Below are 26,381 nucleotides of genomic sequence, written 5' to 3' on the forward strand. Positions count from 1 at the left end.
AGCGCTGGAGTTAGACGGGCTGCCAGATTAGTTCGCTGTGAACCCAGAACGTCATTCCTCCCAGACGCCGTTGTCTGCCTCGCAGCAGAGAGCTGGTGTAGGTTTCAGTTGCCATCGTCCTGAATTTCATTACAGTTATTGCGTCTCCTTCAGTACAGCGTTTCTTGATCTATAGACAGAAGAACGAGGAAGGTAGTAGAACATAACTCCTACTAGAAATCTGATAGTTGCAGCATAATGAAACCCAAATATTTGACAGTAAAATTTAAACACTTTTGGGAGCACATGGAGTCCAGAGCGTAAGCTTTCCAAAAAAAAAAAAAAATTAGGAAGACAGCAAAACTGCCTTGAAGTACAGGCTAAACCTGAAGATCAAGTTTCTGTTTAGACTGAGGTTGAAGGGAGGGTGGTGGGGGGCGGGTGGGAGATATTTGATGGAGTTAGGGGTTAGGTGTACACCAATATCACGGAGTGTAAAAGTGATTACTGTCTCTTCTTCTTTCTGCCTCCTCCCTCTTTCCTCCTGTCTGCAGCCTTCAACTCCCAGGCTCAGAATACAAAGCGCCTGGCACATCAGAGCGATTTTCTCATCTCGGAGCCAAGCCATGGCCAAAGCACACCGGGGGAAGCTTGAACCCCTTTCTGCCATCCCTGCACTGCCGACGAAGCAGAGCGGGACCGAGATTAGCATGTTATAAATGCCCCCCACCCCCTGACTTATCTCTTCTTCTGATGTCAACATGCTTGAACAATCTCAGCAAGCTTTCCCTAAGATTCTCCTCCCAAAGACACAGGCAGAAACAGATCAAGATTTACACACCCTGGTAGCTTTTAATATTTGATAGAAATTTTGTGCTTCTCCTAGAACTTCCTTGGAGAATAAATAATCAGCGCGGTGATAACAAGTTACCCAAATGATTTATGCTCACTGGGGGGTGAGAAGAAATGCGGTTCAGGGAGGCATGCGGGGAGGAGCCGGGGTTAAAGACACGGTCGAATGCGTTATTTCCATTTTGCGTCCCCTGCATTATCCATTAAATAAATAGCCTGGGGAAAATGGAACTTCACGCAGCTCGTTTCTGTTGAGGCAGCACTGTTATGCATAACGAACAGGTGATGCAGAGGTGTCGAGACCGCTTTGCTACCAGCAACAGTTGCCTTGAGCTCGCTGTGGCTGCATGCAGTGGCAGCGAGGCGGGGAGGGACGGAGAGCAGGTTGTTTGCTGGAAGAAAAAGGTGAAAAAGGTGAAAAATGACCCAATGTGGAATGTCACAGGAGCTAAACTGACACAGAACAGCCAAAGTGCAGCCAGCGGGCGCCCGGGGCAGGACTGTGACCCAGAATCCAACAAACCTCCAGTGAGAATGCGGAAGGCCCCCATCACGGCTCTGCTAAACCGGCCACGCAACGGGAAAACACCTCCTCTTTCTCCCCAGGCTCCAGAGAGGTAACTCTATCTGGGAAGCTGAGTTGGAGGAAGTTAATATAAAGTGCAATGGAGAAGTGCGGCGTCTGAGGAGCCGCTGACAATGTGCTAATGTTTTAACCTGTCAGCTCTCTGTAAGGAAAGACAAATGGATCTAGAAATAGAATGTAATTACAAGGCATAACCTCCTTTCTAAAGTTCGGACAATGGATATACTGTAGGGATGTTTTCCTCTTCCCGCTTAAAACTGAACACGACTTTCAGTGCTAAAAAGACATTAAATAAGATCTTCCAAGTTTAAAGGATTAAAGTCATTTTTTTCCCCCACTTCCTTTGAAATTTCATACATTTATTATAATGTTGATGCCATTATTCTTTGTCTCCGTTTGGTTCCTGAAAATCTGATTTCTGATGCTTCCTAAGAACCCCAATGGGAATATATGTGTAGACCTCTCATCTTTGGCAGTTGCAGTGCAAATCAGTTAAACCAGTAATAAATGCAAATGTCACAATTACACAAGAAATCTCAATAAATTTTAAGTCTATATCTCTCCTTTCCTACACCAGACTCAATAAAGCTAAGTTGTTATTAAAAGTAGTGATTAAAAACCTATTGACAATTGGTTTGTTTTACTCAAGTAAATAATTTTGAATTATTACTTGAGTAATAACCAGTGAACATTGTAACATCCCCTTTGAAACGGATACAATGTAGCTTCCTTCACTACCATGTCACTGATTTCAACAACTGACTCTCCACTGGTAAGAAATGTAAAGTAAGTAGAAAGACAAACCAGTAAAGCTCTAAACATATTTATGAGCTAAGGGTTTAAAAATGAAACATTTTACATGCAGTGTCAAATGATAAATTTGCCAAAGGCTTTTCACACATGAACAGCTACAGATTAACGGTTACCACCGGTAGGAATGTTGCCTTTTTTTTACTCATAAGCTTGTGATGTATTTAGGCAGCATTACCGAGGTAAGGCCTGTGCTGCTGGTTTCCTGTAATAGTCAATAAGAAATGGTCCAATTGTCACCAAGGACCACCTGATTACATAGACAACCCCCAAACCACAGCTTGTGTGAGCAGGTGATTGCTTGTAGGCTGTGCCCTGGAATATTATCCACAGAGATGGTAAATGAGGTGTTCAAAGGGGGGAGGGGACACAGCCCTGATGATTCATGTGATCAATCAGTGGGTTATTTTTCAATATTTCACACTGATGTAATCGTCCTAAAAACACATTAACATTGAGAGAGTGCTCCGCAGAGGGATAATGGCTGTTGTTTGCACTATTACGGAGTCAAACTCTTCCATCCTTGAATGACAGATGTGCCTTAAATACAGATAAAGGCTGTGGTGTGAAGAAATATGGTCAGTCTAAAGCACAATTAGAAAATAAATAAATACAGCATAAAGCCCATAATGAGGAGGGGCTGAGTGTGCACGATTATTCACATGTGTGCAGACAAACGGCAGCGGCAAACCAAAACGAAATGCATATTAATGCAATTCATATTCATGACAGTGGAATAGAGGCTATTATGAGCTACTTTCAATCACATTTGCATTTGCATTAGAAGCCTGCAGTTGAAATGTAAACCTAGAAAATATACATACACTAATATTGTTGCAAACATGGTTTTGGTTTATGAGCAAGTCCTCCGAAGTGTAGCAAAGGCCACACAGGCGTGTGGTCAGGTTGTTAGTAGAAACTATCTCTGCATTCGTGTAAATTAACCCCGAGTATTAGAGCTCTCTTCCATTTTTTTTTCTCTCTCTCTCTCCAAAAACATGCATTCAAGACGGCAACATGAAGCGCTGGATTTGCATGCTGGGAGTTGACTGCCAAAAAGAATGGAGCTTTGTGGACGAGGGGGAAATCCCTCCTGCTGGATTTATGCCCTGTCCGAGCCAACCCCGTTTTAAAGCAAGCTGGATAAAAACAAAGAAAGTAAAAGAAATGCTGGAGCAAAAAAAGAAAAAAAAAAAGAAGAGAAAAAAAACTGGGCAGTGAAAAATAATATTCACTGCTACTGGGGTAAATGGAAAATATCAATGTTTTATTATACGTCAGAAACAGTCATTGAGTTTGTGCACGTATGTTTTAAGCTTTTCCAGTTATGTTCACCGATCATTAGATGATTAAAACAAACAAGAACATTAACAATGAGAGGAGATTTGCCAGGGATGATACTGTGAGCTCTTAATGAAATAAGTCTGGTTAGGCATCGGTCTCTGGAGGCCAACAAACTCATGGATATTGACTTGTAAACACCACTGTTACAAGGGCCATAATGAGTATTTTAAAACAAATAAAAGCAAGAGAGCCACAATACATTAACGCCAAGGTAACACATAGCTTTCATTAAGATGGTATTCAGCATTAAGTCTGTGTGTAACTCTTCACTTAAAAACCGAACGTCCCTCTCTAAATATACACTGCATTTGAAATGAAGTATGCCTGGGCCTGTTATAAAATATGTCAAGTTTTTACAAAGACAAAAAAACATGACATTATGCCGTTCTGAAACATGACAGTGCTTTTAATGAGTAGCCAGAGAAAGCATAGTGGCATGAGTTGTCCAAACATGCCATATTTCCCCTACCCCACTTGTTACTGTGCATTGCTCGTCAGCTGACTGAAAAAAGGCAGAGAAACGTTTTCTCCCATCAACCCGCCTGCGGTCTTAGCGCAATGCTCAGGAAGAGTGCGGTAAATGTCACGGTCGGACAGCAGAGAAGCGAGGTCAGGAGAGGGTCATCCCGTCAGACCCTCAGTTTCCAAAACCACACAAAAAAAAATCTCGTAAAAGCACATGACTCCACCATTGCGAAGTAAGTGTGATTCCACCAGTCTGTGTAATTTCTAATAAATGTTTTTTTTACTATATTTTAGCAGCAGAAAGTACTATTGTGGGTTTCTGTCATAAATTAAAACAATTAGCTCGTTGTTTGTAGATTCGTAAGGAAAAACCATGCAATAGTGAGAATGTTATATAGGACCATATCCAGAATCCAGGAACCACATGAGCTTTTATAGTTTAATTTTCATTCCTCACACAAGATTTCTGAAGTCTAGATGCAAAACTGCATAAATAAAGTTGTCCTTTTGTTTGGTTCAGAGCTAAAAAGAGTATTTGTATTGTACTGGCAGATGGAAACAACTTAGCTTTTCATGTGGGAATACGTTGAGCTAACCAGGCTGTGCAATGACAATAAGCCTCCAGGATACAGAGTTGATATATATTTACTGAAGAAAACGGAAAATAATTCAGCAAGACTCATACTTTCCAATTGCAACAGGCATGTCCAGATGTGACCAGTTTTATATAAATAGAAATGTTTACTAAACTTTTAGTTTTAGGCAAAAAATTTACCTCACAGATTTACTTTGTTTATACGCTTGTTCAGCAAGTAGTCAAAATCAGCCAATTTTCCCTTAATGGGCTCTGACTGAGAGGGAAAATACTTTTAAAAAATGCTGTCTTGTTGAGTAAATGCATACAGCTGAAAAATATCACGTTTTGTACAAGTATATCAGCAACCAGAATGTGTTTTGATGCACTTTGTTTTGAAATAAGTCAGATCAAAAATAGACGTATGGTTTGGTGAACATTTGTGGGTTGACTTTATCCATTTTGTTTTGGATTATAAACTACTATTTGCATTAGATAAAAGATGCAGCTCTTTTATCTCTGCTATATACTTGTTTTAGAAAATAAGTTGGAATGTGCAAAAAAATCTGAATTGGCTGTTAATGCTAACGACAGGTTGCAGAGTCCAGTTTTCAAGGATTCCATCTCTTATATCCGAGTCTCCAGTTCACAGATTCAACTGTAATTAAATGTAGATGCTTACTAAACTTTCACTTTTAGACCAAACTTAGCACAAACATATGCACAAGTGGGGGAGAAATATATGTTACAGTACTGAAATGAAATGACAGTATGACATTATGTCAAAGTTTTACTACAGTATTTCATGGTGGATAATCAGAGTAACAAGTTCAGCCTTCTTTCCTGTTTCTTTTTAATCGTCAAAGCAGAATGAAGGTTGAGTCAGTGTGAAACTGACATGACTCCCAATGTGTAGGTTAACATGTAAACTAGTGGGGTTGTTGCACTCTCATTTGTGTTAATCAGACTTCTCTGAGTTGTTTGTGTAATGAAATTACTGCTGCCAGGGAGACCTGGGGGGGGCATCAATTAGCCAGATAAGCAAATGAAAATAAATCACTTTTTATCAAATGTGCGGTGGGCCTGCCTGTGTGTCCAGTAAACACAGTAAAAATAGGAAACGGTTTTGTTCAGCATTTTGAGACCCCATAAATCCCAGTGACAAGCACTTTTTTTTTTTCTTTAAAGCTGTGGGAAAAGCTCATTTACGTCTGGTTTAAAGCTAAACATAAAGGATCACAATAAGCATTAATATTACTTTTACTTTGGATGACTTATGTACATAGATATAAGTTTACTTTAAGTCGTTGTAATTTTTCTCATTTCCTATTTAACAAAGATTACAGAGAAGATTACACAGTTCCAGATAAAGGATGACTGATGAATGAGATGTGACGGATTCTAATTACAGCTGGCACACTTTTTTGATTGTGAGTTTTTGGGATTTATTGTTCAGGACTATTGTCAAGTCTGGTGGTTCTGCTCACTTTCGTGCCTCGGAAAGGGAAAACAAGGCAACTTGGTTTGGGCAGAGAAACTGCATGCCAAGACTAAAGGCTCTATCATACTCAGGAGTATTGTGCTCATTCTGTGAGATGCGTGGACTCCTTGCACACTGTCCACTGACGGTTGAGATTTCATAATCAACTGGATTTCCTGCATTTCCTGCAACAAATTCCTTAATTTTTCACAATCGGAATGGATTGTGAAAAACCTTGTCACCACGGTGTTGCATACAAAAAAACTTCAATGTGAACACCGTTTCCTACTGACCAGTTTACTGTGTGACGCCGAGAAAAATTTGACTCTGTGCGAATCTCCTGATAAGTGGAAGAAGCTGAACAAATACATGATGATGGTAAATCCTGATTATCTTAAATGTGCTTTTAGAAATAAAGTTGAAATGATAAATTTAGATGGCTACAGTACAGGATAACAAAAATAAATATCTATAATCATCACTGCTACAATCACTGTAGTAAAATATTAGTATAATAAAAGTAGTGAAATAATTGTTACATCTTTGCTTGAAATTGTTTGTATAACAATAAAGTGAAACCATGTTATTTTAACTCAAGGTTATCACACAGTGAAACTTTTACACCACCCCATGTAATACGTACGCTCTCTGGCATGCTGCTGTTTGTAGATGAGAATCTCTGACCAATCGATGTGAGGTGTCAGCTGTTGAATGTAGAGTCAAGTTGAGTAAAGCACAGATTGTAAATAAAATCTTGAAACAAAACAACTGGTTTATATCCTGGAAATGCATCGTATTTCAGTCCCTTTTAAATGTATGTATGCGTAAAACAAGATAGGTGAACTAAACAGGATGCTGCGGCCCGGATGACGGCTATCATCCTCTGAGTACATCGGAAGCAAATAATCATTGGTCACTTCCCTCTGAGACGTGGCCATTATGGCCAGAGGTTTCCCAGGCTGTCATGAGGGGGAAAGTAGGTTGTAGTGCAGTGCAGCACAGAATGCTGGAAGTAAGCCAAATGCCTCCACCAGGTAGCAGGAATCTCACATGAGATGACGGTGGTGTTAATGGATGTGATCAAGGCAGCTGGGTGAATAATTCAGTCCTGCTAATTGGCTAAATTAATAAATAATGCAAGTCTGTTTGAGGAGGTGCAGAAGCTGCACGTGTATCATCTTATTGGAAGGAGTTTAAATGCTTTATCTGGTGCATCCGTCTACGCTGGTGGCTAAATAAGCGGCTTCCTCCTCCTTATTGATGCCTCGATTGCAGGCGAGGATGTGTCTATGTGGGACGAAGATGTCAAAGTAAACAATCAGCCTGACAACATAATTACATAATAACCCCCGACCCCACCGCAAATTTGATGCTTAAACTGTCTCGGTCTCATGTCAAGTCCCACAAGGTTCTATGCTGTCACAGCAGCAGTTGCCTCCGACAGTGGCTGATCCAGAATCAGCCGACTGGACAGATAAAAAAAAATTGACTGCGTTTATGTAAAAACTAGCAAAGCATGCTATTTCAAATTCCTCGCCTTAGATCTCATACCAGACACTACGGCTGTAGAATCTAGCTATGGAAAGAATCTTAAGACATGAAAGGAAAGCAGAGGTGTGTCTAGCAAAAAAAAAAAAAAAAAAAAAAAAGAAAAGAAAACAAAGGATAATGGTGAGGAAGAAAAAATAGATTTTACAGTAAAGTTGATTTATATGCCGTGTTCAAGGTATCTAATTTCCAGGGGGTGCATAAAATCAAAGTCTCGTCTCTTTGTCTCCTGGTAAACGCCTCCAAACTCCTGTTGGGATCCTCCAGGAAACAATCAATACGTTGAGGTTTGCTCAAAGGATTTCTGACAATCCAAAAGCATCTGCTGTAGAGTTTAATGGGATCTTTGGACATGAGAAAAGCAGAAACAGAAGGCTAATTTGATCGCGGAAGCCAATCAAAGACTACCTTTGTTTTTGTCAGAACTAATGCTCAGAACAAACAAAAAAGACTCAAGTTTCCAGTTGTGTCATGCTCTTTCCATTTTCTGATGGACTAAACATCGCTCTGTGAGATTTTTAAAGCTTTAAATATTGTTTAATTATGTTTTTTGTTTTTTTTTTGACAAATTTCGGTGACTTTCACAAAATAGCGAACATAGGTAGCTGACTACTGAAGGCAATTGGCTACACTAGATGTTATTTACGGGTGTCAAAATGAAGAGGGACTGAATGCAGAATGCTTTTCAGGGGTTTATGATAAACAAATATGAAAACTATGTATCCTTTTCCTGCTTTGTAATTATGTACTACTTTGCGTTGGTTTATTACATACGATCCTAGTGCAGCACAATGGAGTTTATAGTGTTGTTATGAAAAAGTTCGAGGCATGTAAACACTTTCACAAGACGCTGTTTATGAGTATGGCAATGGTCTCCTTATGTGATTCTGAGGAAAAATATATTTCAGAAAATGAAGGATTATATTGTTAACAGTAACATTTTTCTGAGAGACAACTATAGAATTTTATTAAAAAATTAACAGCAGCGTGTTTCGTACAGATTTTTTTTTTTTTATCCTCGTTTTCTAATTCCTGGCTTACAACTAAAGAAAAAATAAAGTTTCTCAAATGTCTCATTTGCATGCAAAACGTAATTTTAGGCTGGAGAATGATGACATAAAAGGTAAAAAAAAAGCAGAATTCCATGCATGTTTCTTCCTTCTGCTATTAGTTGGACATGCTCCTCTGACAGCAATCTCCTTCCTGTCTAATATACAGTCAGACCTAGTTACAGTAGCAATTACTAGTGTTCAGGTTAAGATTAATTGAATTACTGTGTGGGTTCTCTGCACTCCCCTGTGGGCCCATCAATCACAGGCTCTGCTGTTACACGGCCCCTTTATCACCCTTTTCCATCTTTATGTAAAAAAGGCAGAGGTTGTGCAGTTGCACTCCATCTATCAACGAGCAAGTCCAGGGTGGCAAACTCAATTTCTAACAGATTCCTCCCCTTAATCAAGCCGCCTGACGTTCGGTGGTAGTTAGTAGAGACTGCATGTTTTTTTTTAAATTATTATTATTGTTATTCTGATGAGTAAACTGTAAAAGATCTGAAAGACTGAAGCTGGAATTTAAAAAAAACAACAACTTTGACCTGAGGTCTGGTAAGCAAAGAAGACTAAACCTGTGCTTGTGATAAATTTTATTTGATCATTTGCTGAGGGACATCTTATTTTACGCAGTGAATGGCTGCTTTATAAAATGCAACCACTCACACGTGAAATACAAAAGACTTTGTTTGAACAGCTGGATTTCTATTTGAAGAATCAGGTGGCTTTTTCAAACCGCACATGCAACAGATACACGACGCTTCTGTTTGAATAGAAAAGCTCTCGCAGCAGATTAAGTGGCACTCTGTCATTCTCTCTCCATTCACCACCTCCATTATTAGATATTTAAAAAATTGTACAGGATTTCCAGTGGTGGTCTTTACTGATGCCAAACCCTAATCTTCAGCATGTTTTATTTCACTCATCACTACTGTGAGAGACTTTGTTCGTAGTGTAGCTGGAATATGCAGAATACGCTGGATACGGAGGTGCTGAAAGCTTGAAAATAACATCTGAGCGAAAGGATGTTGGTCTCTTTGGTGGCGGTTCCAAAAAAGTGCCAATCCCCCTAAAATGGACTCAGAGAGCCACGCACACGCGCCTCGAGCTCTGCTGCAGTGTGCTGCACGTAGACAGAGGTTGGGCAGTCAAACCAGGGTTGTGCCTGAGGTGCCGTCTGCCATGGCCTCTGCCCATGTCTGCTGGGCAGACTCTGCCAAAGCAACTGGCATGGCCGGAGCCCCCCGACGGAGAAGACTGAAAGCGCCGTTCGCTGCCATCCTATCGCCACACCGGCAGCTGCAGATAATGCACACTGTGAATGTGACAGCGTCCATGCCTTTAAGCACAGACAGGAGAGGAAAACAAATCCATGTAAGCCAATAAGCCCATGGAAAACACTCGAAAAGACTTTCCTGCTCAGTGAACACACATCAAGAGCTGGCGTGAGCAACTTCTCTGAGTAGCAGTCACACAAAATGCTTTTCAGCTTGCATTAACTTTTGATACCTGTGGTACACACAAACATATGTGATTTGACCTTTGACCTTTTCTCCTACTGCTTTTCTCCAGGTCACTTTAAAAAGTCCTTGCGAGACTTTTGGGGTCTGGCCAAAATAACATTTTATTCCGTGCAACTGGCGCCCTAAAATGTCAAAAATATGAATGTTTTCATGGCTTCCAAGGGCATTGAGTGGAGGAGTGTGGTTTAAATGCCTGTTAATAAATGTCAAACTTTCTCTTGCTTTGCTAAATTAGAAATTAAGAAAGCTTTAATATTTCACCAGACTAGGGCCAAAACCAACCACTTTCCAGTGGGAGTGGCCTTTTGGCAAGAACAACAGTGTGTGTTTGTGTGCGACTTTCTCAGATTAGCAGTTCTCGTTTATATTTTTAATAAATAAAGTGTTTATTTTAATTTTGATTTGATTTTAATGATGACTAAGTACATTTTAATTATGAGGAATATACATACATTTATTAGCTTCTTTTATTTATAATATTGATCACTCAAAGCAACTGATTTTTGTTATATTGATGCATTGATTAGATTATGAGTAAATAAACTTAGTTTAATCTCAATACATACTAAAGTGTGAACTTGCCAAGAGTATGTTTTTCTAAGGTTTTGTATTATTATTTCTTTTTTTCATCAAGCTGAATCGCTTCGGTGATCAGACTAATTTTAATAACAGAATAAGATAACAAGAGTAAATAAAAAAAGCAGGTTTTAAATTATCTTCATTTATCACGCCACTAAATATTGACAAAGATCCCAAAGTAGGAATATAAAATGGTGGACACAGGAGAAAAGGGTTTCCTTCATTTCATTGGCTCCCAAGATTTCCACAGCGATGGGTCTTCCTTTCTTTCTGTGGCTCACTGTTCTCCTTTTTAGTGGAAAATGTGGAGAGCTCCCTTTCCTGTGATAAAAGTGCAGCCTGAGAGATGGGAAAGAGAGATCCATCACGCTAAGGCATAGGCTTACCCCGCCAATCCACACCACAGAGAGTCGTAAAACATACATGCTCCATCCATACATCATTTACTGAGCCCCTCTGTGCCCAAATAACGTGGTTTGGCCTCACCGTTTTGAAATCCTGATGCTCTCTGGCAAATCCTCTTAAAGTCTTACTATGCATGAATTCTAGAGGTTGTTGGAGGAAGGATAATACTTAACCACCATCGACCTTTGACTTTATATATAGTACAGAAAAATCTCAATTTCTTTTTTAAGTTATTCCCTGGAGAGCCTAAGGCCAGCATTGCTGTACTGTTAGAAAACATTACTTGGCAGGTTTAGATGGATTTAAGGAAAAAAAACAACAAAAAAAAACATCAATAACATTCAGAGAATTGCCAGAACAGTGATGGCTTCAGGTACAGTATGCTGCCTGAAAATAGCTTTCTGAGCTTCAGACGTGAAGCAATTGCTTTTCAAAAGGTCACACATCTTAACTTCAGACACAACACAATGCAATAAAACAATACTCTCTATCACAGCTTGACTGTACAAAAATACACAGCTCTGTAATGCTAAGTGCAATAAAAAAACCAAAAAAAAAAAAAAAGAAACTGACCTCAAGTTCTCATTCGGAAATATGAATCCCAGAATAAATGCCTCATAAAGTCGTGACTGAAAGCTCATAAAAAGGCCAACAGCTGCTAAGCTGAGACACAACCAGGTCATATAGGTTGCCGACTTGTGTATACATAAACCCAAAAGTGAACAAACAACTGAATCCTAGAAACAATGTAACCTGACCCCAGTGCTGGCGTACCATCTGTTGGCACTGCGAGGTCCGAGGCTGCTGTGGTCGGCTGAAGCCCTCCGGACGACCCTCCTGACTCTGATCAATCACCCTTCCTTTCTTCACATGTTCATCAAAGCCCCAGGAGGTGCTGATCCCTGACACCTGAAAAATCTGCACCAAAGCACGACACCGGCCTCCCAGTTCACGCAGACAACAAATAGTCTTATTTTAGGTGTGTCAGGTGAATGCATCAGGTGTGAGCAGTGGAGATCCAGGTGGGGTCTGCACCTGCTGCCTGTCCTCACCCACCCATTGGAGGGCAGATTCTCGGGATGCCACAGGGCAGCTGCTGACAGGCACTACTTTTGATATTTCCCTTGCTTCCATCTACCTCCCCAACATGGGGCCTACAAGGGTCAGCTGGAGAGAAGTCGGCGGGGGGCGGAGGAGGTCAAGGAGTTGGGGGTGTGTGGTGGAGGGGGTTATGAGAGGGTTGGGGCGCCGTGGTTGTGGTCTGCATGCCTTCAGCAAGAGGTGAGTGTCCAGGCTGTACAATTATACCCCCCGATAATCACTTTCACAATCCAAAGGCAGCTCAGAGCTCATGCTCAGGAGGTCTTTTGGTGATCACATTACCTCCCGTCCACTGAGTGTGTGCCCTCTGCAACCCCTGTCACGACCTCCTCCACCTCCGTCCGGACCTTCCGCTCCACCTGCCCCGGAAAACCCTGCTGCTTTTAACAGATGCTCCAGAAAATCTGAGGCAATTATTGTAAAATATAATACTATCTGGAATATGCAGAAAACTGTTTTTTATTATTATTTATAGATCAAATAAGTATATTACATTACTTAAATTTTATGTTTTTACCTGAGAGATTTGCTAAATTAAATTCAGGGAAAATTTTAATTTAACTTCAAAGGGAAGCAAGCTCTCAGTCACTAGGAATATTTTCAGACTGATTGGTAATTTGTGTAATCAATACCAAGTAAACTGACACGTCTTTAGAGTACAGGGTATTTCAATGGGTCAAATTCATGATGTTTAAAAACTTTCCTAGATGTCATAATTAAAACTGACCTTGACTAGGGTCAAACGCCAAAACGTTAGTCTGCTAAGAATGTGTTTTTGCTAGTCTTTTAAATGTTTTTGGAGTCTTCACCTCTCTAAAATACTACATAAACAGAATTCCTAAATATTTTACAACTAAGAATTAAAAATACATTTACTGACTCAGATATCCAAAAATGTCTCAATAGCCATATTTTTATGTTGTGCAATAGAGGTCGATGTGAATTTATGGTAGATATTACTGCAGGGTCCAGGCTGGGTGGATGGATCCCAATTTTTCACACAGAATAATAACTGTTTCTAAAAAAAAAAAACACAGCAGTTGTTCGGTTTTATTGGTTTCTGCTCCAAATTACATGTCATGTAGTTTTGTCACAGGTTAACGACATTTAAATTTTAGAACTACTACAGAACAACTGAATAATGCCAGAGCGTTTCTCATGGAAACGCTCTGGCATTTAAAAAAACTCACAGAAGACACAATGAAGGAATACACCAAAGACTTAAAAAGTTAAATATAAAACTTGGTAAGCAATATTTAGTCTTAAGAGGGACTTTTTGCAGGACCTTAGCTGATTAAGTTAACTTTGATGACGACCCTTAAATTTTCACAAAAATGTGTAGATTATGCTACTGAAAAATTGTCCATCAGCTGCTGTTTGAACTACCGTGGACAACAAAGAGAAAGGTTTTAAAAATATCCAATGGCAGAGTTAGTTTTTTTTTTTTTTCTTTTTTTAGGAATGTTCCTTAGCTCCTCAGAGTTATAAAGAACAACTAAATGCTGTTCAGAACTGGAGTGAGAAAATCAGCCTGTTTGAAATAACGTATCCCAGACTAATACCAGTCCTGCCCATTTAAGCTGAGAACCAAGACGACTTTTCTGTGACCAGTTGGCGGTTTCACCCGCAGAGGCATTAGACCATTTCCTGAACTCCAGTAGGTCCAGATGAGAATAAAAGTAAGGCAGTTCAGGTAACAAGTCAGATGGCATATTTTACAACTGTTTTTACAACTGTAAACATGTTACAACCTTTTTAACAACATGATGGGACAGGCACAATTACAGACCCGTCTTTGCACAATTATGTTGTTTTGCCCTAGTAATTTTAAATTTGAGATCCTAATTCGTATTTGTCTTCTCTGTAAATATTACTTTCATTCTCACTGTCAATAAATTGTCGTTTCCCATAAAAGGTCCAATCAAAGTTCCCACATTCTTAAGGCTAATTAATTAATTCCCACTTTAAGTTTCTTTTTAAAATATTATTGCTCATATATAAAGCTGTGAATGATAGGATCTTCTGACTAAACAGAAAATTATGAAAAAAATTACAGACCTGTCTATTTATTCAGCCATTTGCTTTGGTTTAAAAATACTTCATCATAAATATATTTTCTGCCTTTTATTGTCTTTTCAGACTTGCATAAGTTCAGACATATTTGCTTGCCTTTATGTTTTCATCTCCTGTGGTTTTGAGTTTTAAGACATTTTCTCTTATCTTATTTCATACATCACTTTTAAAAGCTATCTGTAGAAGTGCTTTATGAATAAATTATTAATCTATTGACATATTCTTATTTTTTAAAGTCCATAACGTAACAGAAAATTGACGAAGGCAGTAGCTTTAAATCAAACCACAAACAAATCAAAGAATTTTAAGATAACGTCCGTAGTTTTATGTGATGCAATAATATAATGAAACTATCTTACAAAGAAAATCCACCTCCAGATGAATATGTATTTATATAAAAGTGAAGCCAAAATTAAAGGATTTGTGAAAACTAAGAACCCTCCTAAAAACCTACACAGTTAATATGATCATAGAGTTAATATGTTCATTTTCAACCTTCTGAAAAATAGCAACGGGAATGAAAAAGTATCAGAAAGCTAATTAGATTAAGATTATATTTTCACAGTAATTGTTCCTAAAAAAGGATTTCTGCTATACTGAGTCTTCAATTGCAGCTGTTGTGTGTTTCGCACCAAAGCAGTCGCAAGACAAGCAATGCTCACATGCAAATAGGTATTTTTTTTCACTGCTGTGATTTAAGTATTGTAAAATTTCCAAGGGGCTGATTAAATTACAGAAAGCTTTGTATAACATGAGAACATTCCTGTCGTACGACGAACACAAGGTCTTAATGTATAACTCCCAGTTGGAGTTGTGTCATTCTTTCCAACAATTTGCCGAACTTCACAGAACCACATAAGAAATATGAATCAACAGCAGATGAGGACTACGTTTAAACTCAGCCACCCAGATAAAAGAGCCAACAGATGAACATTGATTTAATGCTGCTTTTTATTAGCTTTCTACCGACTCTAAATTGTCTTTCATAAAAAAAACAAAAAAACAAACAAAAAAAAAAACATTTGGCCTAACTAACCTGGCTAATCAGTTACAATTACAGGGGGAGAAAAAACTTTAATGGCTTTTTGAAAACACTTATGGATTTCCAGTAATTTTACTTACTTAAAGAATTACATTTGGATCTTGGGTTATACTTGAAAATCAGAAATAAAATCCTTAATTTGCTCCGAGTTTATCCACATCTAAAACTGTCTGGCGGCACTAATCACGGAGCGACAGAGGGAAAGAGATCTGCGTACGAAACGTAGGCAGTTGCAATCACAAGTCAACACTGGGTCATTGCATTTATAATCAAGAACTGTTTTTTTTACCATTACAGAACTCTGTCTTAAGTACCTGTGTGGTTAAAGGAATGCTACAGCTTAAGATAATGTGATTTCTTAGGATTTTCTACACAAACATACAGATTCTGTTGGCTTTTTTTCTGGTTTTACAAATATGAAAAAACAATATCGCATAAAAAATTTCATTCCGATAAACCATAGAAAACAAATTTCCTCTAAAGCAGCTGTTCACTTTAGTTAGTCACCTTTTTTAAGCACATGGTCCACATATAGTTGGGTTTGTTCTTTGTGTGGTCATCCATGTTTTTATGGAGCGTAATTAGCCCACTCAGGGATCAGGTGAGGCCTAATCCAACCGGTCTTTAGCCGTCTGAAGGACAGGTGAAAGCCTGGGTGTTCAGTAACCCAAGTCGGCCAAAAACATAATAGTTACCACTCTGTAGCACGGACCTCCGCCTTACTTCACAGTGCTTGTGCTTGACCTGCTTGTTCGCTTGGCGTGTCCATTTCCACAACAAGAGCCGGAACAAGAACAGGTTGTGTGTGTGGTTAGACAGAGTAATGTGCGGTGAAATGTAACACCAACTGACTGGATACTTGGTTTGTTTAAGGTGTAAAAAAAAACCACTCAAAACAATATGAAACATCTGAAATTTGATTTTGATTTAAAAAAGTAAACTTCAAGGAAACACATAAAACTTATCAAAAAATTATTTTGGATTCAAAAATATATTGAACCCTCTACATTTCCTGGTTCCCTGGGTAAAGAAGTGTACAAAACCTTAAATGAATCTTGTAATTGCAGTGGGATAATCACACACTGAAAGTTTCAGCAAAATCCAACTGGAAATTACTAGAGGAACTCCTCTAGTAGTTCCTCTAGAACTACTACTTACACTTATAAATGTAACTATAAATTTATCTAATAAATGTAACTAACAAATATTTGTTTTATACAAAGACTCATTTTTGCACACTGCAGTATGGGAAAACGAAGAAAATTCCAGAACACTGTTAATCTACAAAAGGAAAGATAAAGCTACGGCCATTTTCAAAACAATCTGATATTCTTAATTTGGTAAGTCACCATTGTATGTCACATGTGTGCATCCTTACGCTCAGCTTTTTAACCATCACATAAAATATGTTTTATAAACATACCATACCCACAGAAGAGGAATTTTAAGAGTTTCTTAAAATAACTGCATGGCGGCAGCAGCAACTTTGTCTAGGAGTTTGTTGGTTTAACCATTGCAATCAGACCGATTTCTTGGTTTCGACAAGCACCAGCGAAGCACAAGAAAATACCTTTGTATGCCCTCAAACCAACAACTCGGAATGAACAAAGTTCAATCACAATCTTAGTGGAAAAAAAAAGAAACACAAGAGCCATCAACAGGAGGACTCTCAGACGTTGTAGGGAAGAGCCGACAAGATGAACTCCGGCTGAGTGGACTGTGTTCTTCTAACAGTTATTTATTCCTCTTTCTAATTCAAGGATCTTTTTGTTGTTTTAATGGGCAGCATTAAGGTGGACCGGCACGGAGGTCTGTCCTCGGAGCCGCGATCCAAATTCCAGAGAATCTTGGCAACTCCTCGGGATAGATGGGACCCTCATGGATATAAAACCCCACAATGGATGAATAGGTAAACAGAAGAGTGTGAAAGAGTGATGGCAAAAAGAGAATGTTCACTCTCAGCGAGGTACAAAGAGGGCGGTGTGTGAGTGGGAGATGGGAGAAAGCCAAAATGTTTAGGGGAAGCGAAGGGGAGGAGGGCGAGAGGGGGCTCTGAAGGGAGTTGTTGGTGAACGAGAGTAAAAGTTTGGTCTCTGGGCTTTTAGGCGGTGCTGTGCGTAGTGTTAACTCAATCAAAAGGGTGAATTATACCTCCTGAGACACTCAGGTAACCTTTCATTATGGCCCTAATCCTTCTTAATAACAGAGCCGCAATGTCGGCAATGCCCCATTAGACAGAGAGCCACTGAGAGGAAGAGCCATTATTCCCCACAGGCCTGCAGAAATGTGAACACACCAACACTCACTCACAGAGTTTCAGCAGTGACAGATGAAATCAATCACAAATTCGACATGAGCTACAGAAACTCCTCCATGAGGAAAAGGAGACATTAAGGGACAGTAAATGTGTATTTACTTGGAATCTGATTCTCTAAAAGCAAAATCAAACTACAAAAGCCATGAACAAGTTTTTAAGCTTTCCGGTTAACAAAAAAACAAAAAACAAAAAAAAAAACACTTTAACGCCAACCTTCCTGAAGCCTTTAGGGGAATCTAGACCGGCTTAAAATGTTACAATTTCAGAATCGCTGCTGCCCACTGTTGATCAGCAGGCTGAAAAAAAAAAAATCGCTACTATTTCCCTTCACTTCCAAATAAGAAAAATTCAGCTGTAAATGTTTCTGGCTGCTAAGAAACACAAGCTTTCACAGAATCAAGCAACACCGACCATCCAGTTGACATTGTTTCTAATACTGGTAGCAAACTAAGAGCAACAAAAGCAGCTCATAATCTGACTATTTGGCCAGCTTTTGTCATTTTGTTTTACTAGTACTCTTCTATGAAAATGGCAAAAAAGGTTTTAACACTCATAGGTACGTAAAAGCTGTTACTAAACATCTGTTTATTTCATATTTTTGCTCTAGTGTAAAAATTTAAATCCTAAGAAGACAAATGTATCATTTTGAAGTCTTGTGTAAATATTGTTAGCATTTAGGAACATATCTGCCATTGTAACAATTTAGCTTGTGAGCCATCTGCAGGATATGTATAATGGTGTAACTGTGGAAACAAATATTTGTAGAAAATTTAGAATGACAGAACAAATAGTTAAATCATGTGTGTGTCTCACCATGGATAGGTTTAAAAAAGAAATTAGGTTGCAAATGTTTTTGAGAAACTTTTGACACAAACTGACTCAGCAGAGAAAATGTGAACCGCAAATTATCAAAAATATTTTAACTACTTGTTTTTCCTCCCTCGGTTGTTTCTAAAATTGGCTTAAAGTTTGTTTCCATGGGGTTTGACTAAAGAAGCTAAAGGTGGTCAAGCCTGAAATGTGAAACAAAATGAGCCGCTTGATAACATCTAATAAAACCAGAGCCAACGCAGCTTCAATAAATCAACAGGCTGTGCTGATTTCAGCAGCAATTAGGCTACTTCTGAGAGTTGAGATTCAAAATAAAGATTTCTGGACTGTGACATGTCTTTATCAGTGATGTATGGGAGGCCAAATAAAACACAAGAAAAACACTATCTATCACTGTGGCAATTTAATGACTCAGAACAGCATAATCCAGTTCCTTTCAAAGATTCCCAAAGATTCCGACTGAATGGCAAGCCAAAACAGACACAGTCCGTACCTTAAGGGAAGAGCATTGAACATAATGCAACATAGTTGGACTTATTAATATTTACGATGTCGAAAGCAAAGTGCTTATTCGGAGAAGCAGCAAAACCATTATTTGCATGCTCTAATGACTGACTGGAGCTGCAAACAAAACAAGTTAAGGGACAAATGATCAAAGAGTCATATCAAAGTAGAGAAGAAGCAGGCTAATGTTAGGTTAGTATCTCAAAATCATAAATAAATTAAAACAGCAGAAAGGACGGCAGTAAGGGGGTGGTGCAAAAATTCTGAGGGATGAAATATTAGCCACTCAAATAAAAAAGAAAAAAAATCCATCCTTATTTGAATATGAAATAGTCTGATGAAATACAACCACAATCCTACTGGAAACCATGTATCATGTATCTGCAGAGTTTAGTTTTATATTTGGCAATTGTAGCTCAGTGCTAAAGTAACTGTCTTGAAATCGCAAAGTTGTACGTTTGATTCAGTTTCCCCTGTCGCATGTTGATGTGCCTTAATCCCAACCTGGCTTACAACCTGCATATTGTTGTGTGTGTTTGTCAGTGCGAATGGGTGTATCTAGCTGTAGTGTGGAGCGCTATGAGTGGTCAGTATGACTGGAAAGGTGCCATATTAATTCAGTTCGTTACAATTAGAACTTTTTAGAGCTTTACTGAAATATTAGGATAACCCACAACAGCACAGTTGGGTTATTCTTATATTGATCTATTGAAACTTTGTACATTAACCATTAAAAATTAATTGTTTTTTAAAGTTAAATAATGTACTTAATTTGTGAAACAGTTTTGAAAATGAAAAACATAAAAATGTAATTTGGTATTTAACAGTATTCAGAACTATATCTATTGATAACTATATCCAGACAATTAATAACGTCATAAAACTCTATAGTGAGGGAGCACATTGAAGTGTCATTTATGCACATTATATTCAGGGCAATTACAACTTTTAACTTAGCTGTTTTCATATCACAATTTGATGTTACACTTGTAAAAACGTTATTTTATTTTCTCTTACTTGCAAATCTGGGCAATTTGATTTGTTGAGACGTGAAAAATAATGAAGTTGAAGGTTTTTCCAAAAGAATATGCGCTCATGCTTTAATTGTAACGTTTTGCTTGCAAGATAAGCCAAGGAAATATAAAGTCTATATTACTTACTGGCCATTTTAGACCTTTAATTTGGACATTTTAATAAATACTGAAATAGGCTGGAATTCTTTTTAGAGTTTTAATATTCTGCTGCATTTAAGCTTGAGGAACATTTACACAACATTTTCTTTCTTCGGTATAAACTATATTATTTGTACATATTTACCTGTACCACTCCAGTCCGTAGTCATAGTTACGGTCGAAGAAGTGCGGCTCCGCTCCCACTGCCCTGATGTCCGGATGTACCCGTAGAAACTCCAGCAGAGCTCGGGTCCCTCCTTTCTTCACCCCGATGATGAGAGCTTGGGGCAGCTTCTTGCTCCCCTCCCCGAGCGGGCTGATTTTACCTGCTAACCTGGGAGAAACGACCAGGTCCTGCGGCGGCGGAAAAGCAGGTGACTCCTCTGGAAGCTGCCAAACCGTCGGTCCCGCGCGCACAGCCGTTACAGCCCCTTCGGCGACCCCGTGGCCAGCGGCGCGCCGTTCGCTCACGAGCCGCTTGTTCCGCGGAGAGCCTCTGATCGGTGAAGGCGAGGCGCAGCGGTCGGTGAGGAGGTGCAGGAGGATGAGAGGGGCGAGGAGGGAACAGAGCATGACCACCGCTTTCCTGGACAGGATGCCTCGGGACGGGGGGTCCAGTTTGCGGATGAGGCTAAAAGCCATACCGGCTCCGGTGAAGGAGCCACAGCCATGCTAAGCGAACATCACTGAATCCACTTTCCATGAAGAAAAGTGCGAAAATAATCTTCATCCACCCTGCGATGTGGAGCATAAACCCTCCAAAAACAACACATGGGGCTTAAACTTGACATGTAAGGCAAAACTACCTTAAATAAAACAAAGATAACCTCGCGAAAATGGAGGTGGATTAATTAAACACTCGGGTTATAGACTGCGCCTCTCTCCTGATGTAGGATGCTCCTGATTCACCAGCTGCACGTGTATAGAGTTGTAAACTTGTCTCACACGTCAAGTTCGATGACTGACACGGCACCTGACCAATGGGAGGGAGAAGAGCGAACCAAACAACCAATAAGCTTCCAGGTGGGTGGAAATCATGGTAGGCTCACTAATTTGTGAAATTAGTAAGTTTAAAGGATGAATATAGACTTGAGGAAGACAACTAAAATACTCTTGAATGATTTAAACACATTTATTTTTACGTTTTAATAAGAAGGAAATCCTGCTGGCATTGAATTCAAGCTCCAAATGTAGACAAAAGTAAAAGTTGCTGCTACAGAAACCTGCAAGTTTTACATTATAGAATACAGTATTGTTGATCAAGGAAATAGAAGAGATGTGTTTAAAAAAATAAAATAAACCATGGCAGTGCTGCAGAGTCCAAAGCATGACGGCCAAACTAAAGTTTGCCAGAGACAACAAATGCAAAGATAGGGATTGCTGAAATAATGTTCTTCCCTCTCTATTTGTTGTCTGTAACAAACCTTAGTTTGGCCGTTATGATTTTTCTCAAAGAGCAAAGGTTTCCTTCTTCTCCCATGATAGCTAAACTTGTAAAACTCTGATGGTACAAGTGTGCACCTTCATACTGCAGATCCCATGATGTCCACTTTTGGGGATTTTGGAGTCCTTCTTTAGCATCTTGCAGGCTGTTTTCAGAATGAATTTGCATGCTTGCAAGTCTAGATCTTGACAGTTGTTTGAATGTCCACTATTTTTTAGACTGCTTTTCCTCCGGTGCCATTGATTTTAAGGATATTTTGAGACTTCTTTAAGTCCACAAACAGAATCATAAGCAGCTGTGAACTCTGTCAGGCCTCCAATGCGGGCTGAGAGGAGAAATGGTCACACCTATAAATCTGCTTCACCAGCTCAGCCATGGTCTAATGTGCATAATATTTTTTATGTATGAATTTAAGAGAGGTATGGACAAGCTTGAATGAGGTGCAGTATAATTTTATTATTTCGTTAATTTTTTTTAAGCTTAAATTTCTTTTTATTTATAGTTCCCTTTACATACAGATTTAGGTATAAAAAATAGGAGTTACAATATTTTAAAATCATGCTCATAACATTTTACATGGGCTTTAACAGCACTGACTAGCGTATCAAATCTGATTTTTAGTGTATTTGGACTGAAAACATATGTCATTTTTAAAACTTTAAATGATAAACAGTATTTACTGCAATAGTGACGTACTCCTGAAATTTTTGTTTTGGCTATTGATATTATTAGAGGCTTCTGAGACATGACAAAACATTCCTCATTGACACAGTTTTATGGGGTGAAAACTGAAAACTTTGGGGTATTAACATTTATTACAGCATACTCATAGCTTCGTCTTAATAGTAAGCCTCACTCGTGAAATTAAATGTTTATTTTGTACATTTTAACCACAGATTTTTACTCTTGCATCACACCTTAGTGTAAAAACTCTTGACATTATCACTGCTGTTTTCAGCTTGAGTAAGGCCACCAAAGAAGATGACCTCTGACAAGAACCGCTTTTTATGACACACAGAAGGACAAAAAAAGAGAAATAATGATACCGGAGCACATAATTCCTTAACAAGTGGACAAGAACAGAACCAAATGGTTCACATCTGCTCCTGCCTTCCGAGTATTAGCATGAGAATGCGCAGGCAGTGCTTCAATGCTGCACAGCTCTGCTCGAGAAAGCGGATGGAGACCTCAACAGTGGGCCCGCATTGCCAGTGCCAGATGTCCCCCATGTTGTTGGGACAATACAAGAGGGGGTGTCCAGCATTTAACAAATCACACCCCGTGTCCTTTCTGCATGTCCTCGACCCTGGAGAAGTGTTCGGCCCCCTCAAACGAACCATGATGACACTTAGCATTCCCTCACAGAAGCTCAAATGTCTTCATACCCTGAAATACCAAGAATTATGTCTATTTACGATAAATTCAAAGCTAAAGTTTTGTGGGATTGCTTTAGGAGTGCCTTTCCATTTTAAGTTTAAAAGTGAATCTTTATAGGGTCAGTCCTGATGTGCAGTGCAGCGGTCTCTGCTCCAACAGCACCGGACCCACGGGTCACTCAATAAACTTGAGGGTTCAGACATGATTAATGGTAGAAGAGCAAAGAATGCAAAGTGCATTTCCACAAGAAAGGTACATATTTATTCTGACATCTGCGGCTTTAATGTCCGTGAGAGGAAGTCTGTAGTTTACTGTATGAACGAGTCGGATCTAAATCAGAAGTACAGTTGACTATGCTTTAGAACTGTCATAAAAACAACACAAATGACAATAATCACTGCTCGAAAACTACTCAGGCAAGTTAAATTCCTTCACTGAAAAATTACACTTATTTTAGTGTAGTAAACATAACATATATTTGCTTTTTTTTTTTTTCTCTTTTTTCTTTTACCCTATGGACCTATTTTGCGTCTTTAAATAAAGTTGATTGATTGATTGATTGATTGATAACCATCCTATTACGTCTATGTGTTTTCTTCCATCTCTCTTTTACTTTGAGCAAATGCTTTGGAAGAGACATCAGTAACTGCAACCCAAAGAGCCACAACTAATCAACAAGTGTCTAACACTATACCTAATTGGAAATAAGTAACAATTTCAAGCTTTATAACTATTTACTTGTACTTTTTTCATTTCAATGTAAAATAAGAAAACTACAATAAGTTATTTCTATTTTTAAGCTTTGGAAAACCAAAAACACTAAAGTTCTAAAACAAGGAACACAAAATTCAGCCTTGAGTGAAATCTATTTATTTAGAGTGTATATTTCTTCCTGTAGATACAATCCATATTTTAATATTACCTGTGGTGACATTTGTTGAATTGAAATTCAACTGATTTGTAATCAAATCAAATCAAAGCTAAAGCACTGAAAAATTTTACCCTTTCATATTGCCTTTGTATCTAGTGGCTCATTTTTTCCTAATTTATTTGGTCAAAGTTTGTAAGGGGCCACATTGGAGGGTCTGAAGAGCCAGATGCAGATCTGGAGCCACAGGTTGCAGACCCCAGTACTAACTCTGCCGCTCAGCTTGGAAGTAGCTAACATTTACTGCCGTTCTGGAAATGGCTTTCTGACTTTTTTCTATCAATGTTGATCAAAACATTATGACATTGATGTTAAATGTGGGTTGAGGTGTTTTTCTCGGTTTTTAAAATAAGAGAAAGATAAAACTTTCACAAATATGGAAAAACATTCAATTTGTTAGTAGAAGGACATGAATTTAGGGTTTTCTCATATTTTTCTGAGCATTTTTCTCAACCTATTTTTAAAACAAAGCAGATAGTTAGCAGATTAATAACATAAAAGAGCAGAACCTTGTCGTCTCATTGCATTATGGAAATTTTATGACCTACAAAACATAAGAAAATTATGCTTCCCTTTGCTTTTATAGTTAAAAACGTTACTTATTTCTTACATTTTTGGTCATAGTTATTATAAGCTACAAAGAGCCACATACAGCACTGGAATCACAAAATAAGTTTTACAGTTCAATTTAGAGGTAGTATAGTTTTATTGCAGAAACAGATCTCGATTGAAATAGTTGAATAGCACAAATCCTTTATGCTATTAGTTGTATTGAGCCAAATCTAAATATTCTAGCAAGAAGTATATTTTTAATTAATCGATTTTTAAGATAAAAATGTAAGTATAAAAAAAATTCAATGTATACGTATTTTTTTTCATGTACTTAAAAAATACATTACAATAAAATACAATACTATTAAATACATTATTTCAAAACATCTCCGACTACTTTTTAAATAACGTCAGCATATGATCTGAACATAATGCATATCCAGTCATAAGATATGGAGGATTTAAAATCTCTGATTAAAAACATTGATTATTGTAATACCACAGTTGTCATTAGTGGCGTCTGAGCTGGGACTCTAAAGCCAGGGCGTGCCTGGTGCAATGTTTAGGCAGTGACATACATTTCCTTAAAAAAAAAAAAAAAAAGCAACAACAAAAAAGAAAAAACAACAACAGCATTTAGTGTGTAATTACACACCCAGACATTGGTGCTTTAAGAAAAATGTGCACGTAGTCTAGAGGGCATGTAAAAACGTAATTCGGCTTTCATCTTCGCCGTTTATCCAAATTGCAGCTCTATGGTTACACTGACGCAGCCGTTTTGGAATCTTGGATGCAGAGCTGGGGTTTTAGGTCTAAATGGGAGTCCAAACACAAACTGTTTGTTATCCTTTGACAATATTGTTGCATTTTTACTTTGCATAATGAGCAAATTCTCGTGGAATGTCATGGGAAAGCGAGCAGGGTTCCAAGGCAAAGCCAAATAAGGACCAACTGAGTTATCTGTGTCTAAGTGTTGTTTCACAAAAAAAAAAAAAAACGGTGCATCAGCGTTCCCTCAAACGCCGCCATCAGGAGTGAGAGAAACTGTTTCCATCCCTGAGTCGGCCAAGTTGTTCAACTCAGTCCCTCAGCCATGCACATAATCTCCAGACAGGTTTATGAACTGAGGTTTGGGACCTGTCAGTTTGGAGGAGACATCTTTACTGCCGGCATTACAGCTTGACGGTTCCCAACTTGAAACCTGTAGCAGTAAAAAATTCAGCTTTTCAGATTTTTTCCAGACAGTTTTATTTTTTGTTTGGGCAGACACCTTGTCTTAAAGACAAAACAATTGGATTGTAGTTTGATCCTATGCAATGGACGGAAAAAAAGAAAAAAAAAAGAAAAGAAAAACTGTTGGAAATAATAAACAAAAGAGGGGTAAGATGTTTTACCCCCTTTTATGTTCAGAAATTACATTGACTGTAATTATATAATGTTCCATCTTTGGCCCGTGATCGACATCGCAAATTTCCACACAGGCATAATTTCTTGGCTCCAAACATTAGACCTCTGAAACCAGTGCATTTTGATTTATTATTTATTATCTATTTATTAAGAAGTCAGCTGAAAAAAAATATTGTTTATCTAAATTATGTTTTAAATCATGCACGGTGCTGTAGAAAAGAACATACCCCTTACATATTTCTTCTGTTTTTTGTTTTTGTTGTTGTAAATGCTTTGCTTTAGACCAAGAAAAAATATATATCAGACAAAGACAACCTAAGTAAACAAAAAAAAAAAAAATACAGTTTTAAAATAATGTGAAACAATAATTACCCCTTAAATCTAATAAATGGTTGGGCAACCCTTCATGGCGTCAACTACCATCAAGTGTTGTGGGTAA

The 26,381-nt window shown here is 38.4% G+C and overlaps 1 protein-coding gene across 1 annotated transcript in view; it reads right to left on the reverse strand.

The window, feature by feature from the left end:
• The window catches only part of LOC106934226 (heparan sulfate glucosamine 3-O-sulfotransferase 3A1-like), a 34,832-nt gene extending 13,626 nt beyond the window's left edge, over window positions 1-21,206 (reverse strand). The window contains exon 1 of the mRNA XM_015013992.2: window positions 20,380-21,206. Within this exon, the coding sequence (XP_014869478.1) occupies window positions 20,380-20,876 (497 nt within the window). The 5' untranslated portion in view covers window positions 20,877-21,206. The remainder of the gene's footprint in view (window positions 1-20,379) is intronic.
• Window positions 21,207-26,381: the final 5,175 nt, after the last annotated feature.

This window comes from Poecilia mexicana, unplaced genomic scaffold (assembly GCF_051168715.1).
Source record: "Poecilia mexicana isolate PSO_F unplaced genomic scaffold, ASM5116871v1 scaffold_19, whole genome shotgun sequence".
NCBI lineage: Eukaryota > Metazoa > Chordata > Actinopteri > Cyprinodontiformes > Poeciliidae > Poecilia > Poecilia mexicana.